This window comes from Anser brachyrhynchus (assembly GCF_964034855.1).
Source record: "Anser brachyrhynchus genome assembly, chromosome: 2".
NCBI classification, from domain to species: Eukaryota; Metazoa; Chordata; class Aves; order Anseriformes; family Anatidae; genus Anser; species Anser brachyrhynchus.
In genome coordinates, this window is record NC_137695.1 from 95,156,963 (window position 1) to 95,167,262 (window position 10,300).

The 10,300-nt window shown below is 48.1% G+C and overlaps 2 protein-coding genes across 3 annotated transcripts in view; one reads left to right on the plus strand and one right to left on the minus strand.

The window, feature by feature from the left end:
* Positions 1–4,991, plus strand: part of IRX1 (iroquois homeobox 1) — a 7,333-nt gene extending 2,342 nt beyond the window's left edge. Inside the window, exons 1-4 of the mRNA XM_080579811.1 lie at positions 1–115; positions 2,613–3,627; positions 4,143–4,215; positions 4,599–4,991. The exon at positions 1–115 is cut by the window's left edge and continues 2,342 nt beyond it. Coding sequence (XP_080435937.1) covers positions 1–115; positions 2,613–3,627; positions 4,143–4,215; positions 4,599–4,656 — 1,261 coding nt within the window. The 3' untranslated portion in view covers positions 4,657–4,991. The remainder of the gene's footprint in view (positions 116–2,612; positions 3,628–4,142; positions 4,216–4,598) is intronic.
* Positions 123–8,140, minus strand: LOC308189613 (uncharacterized protein). 2 transcript variants are annotated; one of them, XR_013946473.1, is made up of 4 exons: positions 7,117–8,140; positions 6,381–7,027; positions 817–926; positions 123–689 (listed from the first exon to the last, which is right to left on the minus strand). XR_013946473.1 is itself a non-coding variant. In XM_080579812.1 (3 exons), exons 2-3 carry the CDS (start codon positions 6,959–6,961, stop codon positions 905–907), a joined length of 603 nt encoding a protein of 200 aa, XP_080435938.1. In that variant the 5' UTR covers positions 6,962–7,027; positions 7,117–8,140; the 3' UTR covers positions 123–904. The 2 variants fall into 2 exon arrangements, 1 of the variants encoding a protein (XP_080435938.1); XM_080579812.1 differs by having other exon boundaries at positions 123–926.
* Between the last annotated feature and the right edge of the window lie 2,160 nt (positions 8,141–10,300).

The window sequence follows — 10,300 nt, forward strand, 5'->3', positions numbered from 1 at the left end:
CAGCGGCTCGGCCGCTGTCACCTCGGTGCTGGGCATGTACGCGAGTCCCTACAGCGCCCCCAACTACAGCGCCTTTCTGCCCTACACCGCCGACCTCGGCCTCTTCTCCCAAATGGTGAGTGAGCACCGCCGCGCATCCTTCCTTCCTTCCTCCCCCCACCTTCCTATACCCAATTCCCCCGCGTCCCTTCGGGCCGCCGGGCCACCGATGGAGGCAGGGGGAGGCTGCGGGGTGCTGAGGTCCGAGCTCTGCGGGGTGGCCGCGGAGAGCGCGGCAGGGGCTGGGGACGGGGCGCGGGTCGACCCCGCTGCCGTCGCCGGTCAAAACTCCTCCGACTTTTGCTTCTCGGAGGGGGAAAGCAGGGATCCTGCGCCCTAGAAACTCGGCTGTTTCTTCTTGTTGTTGTTGTTGCGGTTGGGGACGGGCGGTACTGGTGGTGCTGCTGTCTCGGTGGGCTCTCCAGCCCGCTGCTCTTCTCGTCGGGTCTTTTTCTTCCGCCACGGGTTCCCCCCGAAAGGCCAAAGTGCGGTCTAGGTAGCCGCTACGTCCGTTTATTTTCGGGCATTTTCTTTAAGCTTTAAAAACAGTCCGCTCAGTTCCCTGAACTTTTCCCACTCTGATTATGGCGAGTATCGTAGACCGAATTTGCATCCAGCGAAGGAGGGCATCCACTTCCCATTATCCGTGTCTGGGCACAAAGGCATATTGGCATTACCCCTAAATCAAATTACCGTTACCGTAGTTCTCCTCGCATTGTTTTTTTTTATCCCCGTCAGAATGTAATAGGTAAAAAGTGAAACATCTTTTATACTAACTGTTTTTCGTCTCTGGTGTCGCTGAAACGTTTTCTTTTCGTGTCCGCAAATTTCCCAGCGGCGGTACGAATAGGTTCCACTTAATTTCTCAGTGCCCCTCTTTCTCTCCCCTGAAACATAAAAGTGTGAATATTTATAACTAGGTGCATGCAAGGCATAACTTGGAGGGGTTTTTGATACATGTACATGTATACGGGCAGGCAGGCAGGCAGATAAGCTGTTGAACAAGGGTCAGCGCCTGAAAGCGGCTCATTTTGTGCTGCAAACATTTCCTACGAAGGCAGTTTTAACAGCACACGTTCCCTACTTTTTTAACCTTGATTTTGGAAACGCAGTAAAAGTTGACACAGAAGCAATGAGTGATTTACAAGTGGCTTTTTCAAAAGAATTCCCAGCAGAGATCACTGAAATAATATCATTTCAGCAACAATAACAAAAGACAACGGAATAAAGGGGGTGCAGAAAGCCTACTCTGTAACACATTATAAAAATTGCATCGGGCTTCTCCCTATGTATAAGCTTTGCCTCTGAAATTCAAATACACGTTCGTTTATAAATGTTTGACAAAGTTAGATTAGTTTCTCTGGTGACATTTTTGAGAGGTTCATTTTTAAGGCTGACATAAAATTTCGCAGGATTAATACTATATTTCTCGACTAGAAGAACGCGACATTGTAGTAGGGAGGAAAAAAAAAAGAAAAAAAGAAAACGGCTTTAAATGTTAGATACTCAGCAACAGTTTCCTTTCCTACTTGCAAAGGTATCCTGGTGTTTTATTACCGTAATTCACCGCGATGGCGATATTTTGAGATAAATTCTACGATTCCGAGCATTTGGAAATGAAGATCTAAAATATTAAGTTAATATCTGGGCTATTTGCGGTAATAATGAGGCCTAATGAGCTTGCTAGAAAGATAAAATGTTATTTAGCAAAACACCTGATGGGATAATTTGACTTGCTGTGTTTTACTACTGATGATAAAAAGAATATTGATTGCAAATAAATCACCGTCTCTAAACGCTTGTAAACAATTTGTGTTTGCTCTGCACAGATCAAAGTAAAACTTATGAGATAAAGCATCTGCATATATATATTCTACAGTACACGGATCATCCTGCATTCCAGAGTTTAAAGGCTCTTGTAACACTTGGAAGTTAATATTTTACACCAGAATCCCGGAGTATTATTTGTGTGTGCACTGGGGGGGGGGGAGGCTTGTGTGTGGAAAACCTCTCACATGAGAATTGTATTCGCGCTGAAGTTGTGCATTCATCTCCCTAGCCTCATCTCACGCCAACTCCTTTTAAAGGCAGATCTGGGGCCAAATAAGAATGCTCTGAATACATCTGTCTGTAACATCCTCCTGGATATTTTGCAGATAAACGCAACGTTGTGCACAGGCATTAGTTGGTAAATCTGGTGTAATACCTGCTTATTCTGCCTGATATTTTTGAGCACACAGTAAATTGTCTCATCGAGGCGAATGTGAACTTGCTGCATTCCCACCGTTTGATTAGATTTGTTTTGGGGAGAAAACACGCATTATGTCTGGCAGACCCCAGCTGAGTCCCTCTCCTTTCCTTTCTCTTCAAGAAGGGGGGATCATTTGGGAATTTCTCTGCTTGATCTAAATGTGAAGAGCCTGGAGCAGGGAGGGACGAATTTGACTGTGAAGCCCCTCTGCACCGCTCAAAGGCGTATTCCAGCTCCCGGAGTAGCCTATTCAGGTCTGTTAGAGACGCTAACGAAATAACTGATGTGCTTTTTCCTCTCCACTTGTCTGAATGTGTTGCAGGGCTCCCAGTATGAGCTGAAAGATAATCCTGGTGTCCACCCTGCTACCTTTGCTGCCCACACTGCCCCCGGCTATTATCCCTACGGACAGTTCCAGTACGGGGACCCAGGGCGACCCAAAAATGCCACCCGGGAGAGCACCAGCACCCTCAAGGCCTGGCTCAATGAGCACCGCAAGAACCCCTACCCCACCAAGGGTGAGAAGATCATGCTAGCCATCATCACCAAAATGACCCTCACCCAGGTCTCCACTTGGTTCGCCAATGCCCGCCGGCGGCTCAAGAAGGAGAACAAGGTGACCTGGGGATCCCGGAGTAAGGACCAAGAAGATGCCAACCTCTTTGGCAGTGACAATGAGGGGGACCCCGAGAAGAATGAAGACGATGAGGAGATCGACCTGGAGAGCATAGACATAGACAAAATCGATGAGAACGACGGGGAGCAGAGCAACGAGGAAGAGGAGGAGAAGCCTGAGCTCCTGAGACAAAGCAGTGAAGAAGATCACTTGGAAAAAGACAAGGATTTGGCACTGTCAGGGTCTGAAGGGCTGAAACCCAAAGACGCGCTGGCCATGGTGAAGGAGGCCTCTGACAACAGCACGCGAATCATCAGTCCTGGGGGACAGAGCAATTTGCAGATGCCATCTCACAGCAAACCCAAGATTTGGTCTTTGGCAGAGACGGCAACCAGCCCTGATGGTGGCCTGAAATCCTCCCCCCCTCCACCCCCTCCTCCCCAGGTTAACCACACTTCTCCACAGATACAGCATCCTGCTTTTCTCCCCAGCCATGGACTCTACACGTGCCAGATTGGCAAATTTCACAACTGGACAAATGGGGCTTTCCTCACACAGAGTTCCCTGCTAAATGTGAGGTCCTTTTTGGGAGTAAATCACCACCACGCTGCTCACCACAACCACCACCTCCAGGCCCAGCAACAGCCTTCTGTTTTAACAGCAACCCTGGGAGCCCTAAGTAGCGAAAAACCTTCAGAGAGGACCAGTCCCAGACACCTAGGTAATGCCCCAGGCAGCCGTCTTCCCTCCGCCCCACCACATGCACACCAACTTCTTGAGGGATGGTGTCAGATTCAGCCCCGGTGTAACTGACTGCTTTTAACGGTGTTACTGACAGTATAGCCTAGTGTTGAATTTTACTTGCAGCACGTTGGTTGTATGCATTAAGTCCATTTCATCTGGGCTATTACATTCTCACCCTATACGCCCATTAGACAATTTAAGAATGACAGGATAGGGCTGCAAAGCATACTCTTTGAGATTTGCTTTTCTTCCCTCCTTCCTGATGGTCAATGATGGTCCAAAACGTGGCAAGAAAAGCTTGTGTACTCCTTAAATATTGAAAATAAGTGAATACAACCATGCACTTGTGTAGTACATATGCATGCACATGCAAACACTTGCACCTACACGTGTCCTAACAAGTGGGGCAGAGGGAGATGAGTTTTATGCACACTGTACAGATTTTTGTTGGTTTTATTCTAATTTTTTCTCTTGTTTTCTGTCTCCTTCTAGAAAGAGAAAATGTACCAAGAACTGAATCCCCACCTCAGCAGCTCAAATCGCCCTTACAGCCTGTCCGTGACAAGTGAGTTTGTTTGTTTGTTTTCACTGAAGGAATGTTACTTATGCGAAAACAGAGTGTTTGAATAATAAAGACTAATTATAACACCTAATCAGCACCATAATACTACATACGGAAAACAAGAACAACATAGAAGTTGCTGTAACCTTTTCAAAGTTAGGCTAAATTACAATTGTACGTAGCCAGACTTTAACTTTTCTGAAACTTAACAGACCTCAAAGATCTTGTGTTAATTACACTACTGACAAAGATTTCTGTGCAGTTAATTAATAGGGGGATATTATAGCAATAGACAGGCGATTATAGGAAAGGATTCTCTTTTTTTTTTTAACTGAAAGATTGTTACGTCTTTTTTTTTTTTTTCCTTCCTCCCTTCCCCCCTGCAGCTCTTTGGCTCAGCAAGAGGGAACACCGAGAATTTTAACAGCTCTCCCTTCTGCTTGATTAAATGGTTTGCTGAAAAAAAAAAATACAGAGACTGGTATTAAGGACAGAAAAAAAAAAAAAGGAAACAATATAAACGACTCCCATCAATCTCTTTTTTGCAATAAGGTGGTGTAAATCCATAAAAGCGATTACACAAATCTGTAGATGGATCCCCTTCTTCATTGTACCATTTCAAATCGTGTTATTCTAACAATTCTTGGGTTATTTGTTTGGTAAATGTTTCCCATGTGTTTGTGTTTTTTCTGTATATAGAGTGATTTCAGATTGTAAATAGCGCGTCAGCAAAACTTGTCTAAATCATATATTTTTGTCTAATAAACTAAATGAAATTATGAGCTCTCTTCAGGTATGTATTTTCTGTTGCTGCAGATCTTAAAAATATATTATAAATCTATTCAAACATTTATAATTGCTTTCTAAAATGTCAAGAGTTTTTGCCTTCAGGTAAATGAAATTTACTATATCAAATCCCAGCTTTTAAGGACTCTTCTGGCTATTTTATCAAAAGCAAACTGCGACCTTCCCTTTCATACAAGTAAATTTAAGAAGCTGAGTGAAGCTAGTTCTTGAGTAGTGAAATTAAAGTTGTTCTTTTTCAATTGTGATGAATCAGATGTGTCCTGTACTATCCATTTTTTCTGCACTTCCACTTATGTTATAAAATACATTCTTGAAAATGAAAGGAAGAAGTTCCCTAGTTGTATAACTTTGCTGCCCAGACCAGTTACCACACTGGATCAGAAGGTTTAGTGCTTTAGCATACATTCTGACCAAAGCTGAGAAATATTGGATTAGGACATAATTTGTAACGATTTACTCTTTCAATAAATACAGAGGAAACGTGACGATGAAAGATTTTCCCGTGTGAGATTAAGCACAATCTTAGCACGGAGAAATGGCAGCTCTGGCACTTCCTAGAAGAAAGTACTCAGATTCCGATTTGATGGTTAAAAAGGGACTAAGACAATCTATCTGTTTATAAAGGCATTAATCTTCCAAAGACGGTCCGTTAAAATGTGTAATATTTTGAGTGTTTACTTCTTTTTTTCTCCTAAATGAGAACACTAAATGAGCATTGAGGTGCTAATAAGATACCAGATGGTTGTTGATGGTGGAAAATGGAAAGAAGCAGCTGGGAAAGTCATTAAGAAATAATGTGGTGACGCCCTACCCAAACCGAACCAACCTCAAACCAGGACTTGTCGGAAACAAGATGAGATTTTCCAATAAAATATTAATAAAAATCTTGTCAGAGATCAGAATATTGATCTTGATTTAGCTGCACAATCAGCGCAAGTAAAGACGGGTCTAGGGAAACTATCACTTAGAGATCTGTTGACGAAGCAGTGGAGGCGGTGGACTTCTGGTTTTGCGTTTTTAAGATGGATCAGAGAAATAGATCAGACGAGGTAGATTTGTGCGGGCTGGCTAGAGGACTGAAACGTTCAGCTCGCTGTCTTTCTGAAAAGGGTCCCATTTTGACATCCTGCTGTTTCTAGCATAGCATCGGTTAGTTTGCTTTCTGGCTTTTAGTTGTTTGCTTTTTCCTCAGTCGCAGGCAGCCATGCGTTTGCTATCGTTTCCAACAAGACAGTATATTACAGCTTTAAAGAAACCATAATAACTCAGATTTCAGGGGGGGAAAGGAAGAGAGAAAACGTCCTGGAAAAAAAAAAAAAAAAAACAGGCCTGTAAATCCAAGCAGCGCGTCAGAACAGTACCAGTGTAAACTTGACCGAAGTCCTCTCTCTTTCATCTTATCTCCAAAGCAAAAGATTCCCAAATTCGCGGCGCGGGCAGGATCGGGCCCCCCGCTGCCCACTTGGCCGTCCCAAACCGGCACCTTTCGCTCAGAGCTGGCATTGACGGAGCGCGCAGGGCCGCCCTGCCAGGCTAAGCGAACAGGGCGGTGCCAAGCTGGCTTGAGAGAAGAGGAAAAGGGATCACTTCGCGGCGTAGAAACGTTAAGAAGGGGCTTTGCGGAGAGCAAGGGAGCGCAGGTGCGGGTGCACTCCCGCTCCCTGCCCGCCGCCAGTGCGGCACCGAGCGGCGCCGAGCAGAGCCAAGCTTTGGGCAGGCTTTGGGCAGGCTTTATGGGCAGGCTCGCAGCGCCCTCTGTGGGCTGCGGGCGGCGCCGTCTCCTGGCCCGGCGCGGGGGCAGCCCGAGGTGCCGGCTCCGGCCCGAGCTCTGCTGGGCCGGGGGAGGCTGCCCGCCTTGACTCCTGCCAGAAAGGCCGCAACGTCCTCTGCGGGTGGGGGGGCCTCCAGATCTGGTTAGCCTCCGGACACTGAGGATTCCCATGCATCGATGTTCGGCACTTCCTCCTTGGGGAACCTCACTATCTCTAGAGCAGGATCTCCTGCAAAACTTCAATATGATTTTCTTTAGTTGCTTGCCTTTTTTTCCTTTTTTTTTTTTTTTTTTTCCTTATAACGCCAACAGTTGTGCATCCTTACCTCCCTCCCGGGCCAGCTGAAGGGGTTACGGCGGGGGCCGGATAAAGACCCGCTGGGCGACCGCTCGCCACCGCCTGTCCCCAGGGACCCCGCTGTCTCTACTGGGCGAAGCCCCCGGCTCCCTCCTTCCTCATGCTGGTGAGGGCAGGGTCTGCCCTCACAGCCGTGCCGTGCCGTGCATCCCCCGGGGCCGCAGATGCCCGCTCGGACGGCGGGTACCAGCTCCCCGATCCGCTCGCCCTCCCAGAGTTTCAGGACAGGGGCTTCCCCGTGGCACAGCCGGGAAGTGCTACCAGCAGCTGCAGAGTGAGCTCTATTTAAGTCGTTTCGGTGAGGCACGTTCTCGCCTGGGTGCACGCCGAAACGCCTAGCAATCCCACAGGACTACCGCCTCAACCCGGCTGCTACCTGCAGCAGAGGCGGCTTCGTTCGCTCTCCCCCCCCACCGAGCCACCGAGGAGGTTTCAGGGAGAGCGGCCACTTCATGCAGCCCATCGAGGGTGCACCTCTGTACAGGGGCTCCTGGCTGGCCGCGCTGCTGGGCCGGTGCCCCCCTGCGCCCCGTTGCAGCCTGAGAGCCGAGCGGGGGTTCCATATTTCCTCGGTTTGCCTTGTCACGTGAGCGATGCTAGGAATGAGCCTTTACGTCACGTTGGCAGGGAAAATAATTTCATATTTTCCATTTTCAGCGAGATCCACCCTGGCAGGCGTACACCAGCAAATACCACAGGGTAGGGAGGGTAATAAAGGAACAGCTTAAGCGAAACGGTTCGCCTTAATTGGGAATGCGTCGAGCTGATAAGAGTAAATTGGAAAGTCCTCGTTTCCTACTTTTTTTTTTTTTTTCTTTTTGCCATGACTGGACTCGAACCTGATAAATAAAGTCGATAGGAAAATTTGCCCTGAAATGGATGGGAGCTGCATGGAGTAATGCTTTTAGAACAACAACCAAGGGCCAAGATATATTTTCTCGCTATTTAAACGGGCGGCAGAAAACATTTTACGTACATGTTTGCATAATCCTCTATCCTCCCCCGGTAAAACTTGGCTCGTTTTCTTGTTTCTGTTATTATTTACTTAGCATTAACAGAAGAATGGCAGAAATCTGTGAAGAAAGATCACCGGAAAGTTGATATAATCCCGAGTTCAGCAAACTCTGAAATTTGCAGTTGCCAGAACACACTAAAAGCAAACGGGAGCTTTAAGGGGATTTAGCTTTGTCACAGAGACGTAGTTATGAAACGTGCTCATTGGTATGCGTGCCTCATTTTTTATTCTTTTTCTATTTTACTTTGAAAAGAAGTCTATTTTTAACTGGAAAAAAAAAAAAGCACGGAGAAAGGGAAAGAGAAAATTAGTAAGGGTGTATGTGCTTAAACAGGCTCGTCCTTAAGACTGTTATCGCTCCAAGATCCTGTCAGCCCTTTTGTTGCTTCGGTTGAGTTTTTGACGTGCTCGCTCCGAAACTTGAACAGCCCCGAAGCCGGGAAGCCGCTGCCGACAACTGCAAGACGCTCCCGGGGGGGCGCGCTCCCGGGCCCACGGGGCCGCGGAGGGAGTCACGCGCTGTGCCCGGGCCGGGCCGGGCCGGGCCGGGCCGTGCCTTCGGCTCGGGCCTCTCTAGATCGCCCGGTAACTTTCATTGTGTTTTCCTCCCCCCCCGTTCTTTTCATGGGCGCCGATCAATTATTCACAAGCACATTTATCTCCCCTGCAATATGGAAAATTCATATTCATATCTCTGTTTTAGTGGCCTGACACTGATTAATGTAATATGCGCCGCGGCTCCGAGTGCAGCCCCCCTCTCTATGAATCATGCACTATAAAGTTTCAATCGTCCTTGCGGATGAGACTATTACAAAGAGTGCGAAGCCGAGGGGGCGGGGGAGGCGGTGGCAGGGAGAAAATGGCTCTTCGCCGCTGCCGGCCGCCGGCCTGGTGCTAAACAGCTTCTCTCACTCAAGAACCCGGGGACCGGCGGGGGACACTGCGGGTCCAGCACCAGTGCTGCCCGGAGGGGCTCCACCGCTCCCGGGGCCGCCCCGTCGGGTGGGCGCCGCGGGCAGGGAAGGGGCAGGGGTACGGGCAGGGCCCGGGGTGCGCTGGGCTGGTCCGCGGAGGCCGGGCCCCTGCTGCAGCTCGAGGGGGAAGGCGTTAAAGAGAGTCTCGAGTTCCAGTGTTGTTATATATATCTCCGTATTTCGGTATTTTTATTTTTTCAGTTCCCGAATGTCCTTAAAAGGCGAGTTGTAAAGAAGCTGGCGGAGGAGCGCTGGAGAGGCTGCAGGCACTCGAACAGCGCAGGGAAAGGGGTAGTGAGTGCTTTGCCAAGGGGTTGGCCAAACGCGAGCTTACAAGGGCCTTCCCCTGCCCCCCGGCACTGGCCTGCACTCGGGGACAGGGTCACCCCTCTGGTCCAGCGGCCACCTCACCCTCAAATCCCACATTTTGCACCACCTGCCTCCCCACCACCCCATCTGGGGAACAGGCATTAGAGGGGAGACACTGGGCCCACTCACTCCACCCAACTCTCCACTCTGGATAAAGCCATCGTGGCCCAAAACGGCCAGTGCAAGTCCATGTGGCACTGGAAGAAGTGCAAGGCGGATGCAGGACACACCAGGCAGGACTCCCTGTCCCCACCAGGAAAGGTCATGGGGGCCCAGCGAGGACAGACATGAGGCCCGATTCCAGGTTTTGAGCCACAAAGTTTTACGTTTCAGCAGTAAATTTTACCTGGGACTAACAAATCAAGTAAAACAGTGGAACATGTAATAAACATGGCCTGCGTGACATGTTTGCCAGTGAAAAGTTACATAAATGACTCCCGGCGAGGTTGGTGTTCCCAATTGTGTGGTGCCCCCATGCAGTTTTGTTCATAGCTTGCCCATAAAACCAGCCATGTGTACAGGAATCGCTGGAAGTACCAGGAGACTGAAAACCCCACAGAAATAGGTATTCAAAATTTAAGAGAAAATATGAGGTCTTAAAACTAAACAATGTACTTCTGTGAGGAATTAATTTACTCGAGTCTCGTCACCATTATTAATATTAGTTTTGGCTTCTCTTTTGTGTATATGAAGAGAATACACTTATGGGTGTTTGTAAAAAAAAATATCTTTTATCTGTTTTTAACTTACTTTAACTAGCATTGCAGACATCCGTCACATTTGACAGCAGAACT

Coding starts and splice junctions, on each gene's coding strand:
- LOC308189613 (XM_080579812.1), bottom strand. CDS start 6,961: ATGGGAATCCTCAGTGTCCGGAGGCTAACCAGATCTGGAGGCCCCCCC. Junction 927..6,380: donor CTTCGGTCAAGTTTACACTG/GTACTGTTCTGA, acceptor TTTATGTTTCAG/GGGAGAGAAAGAGGGGCACT.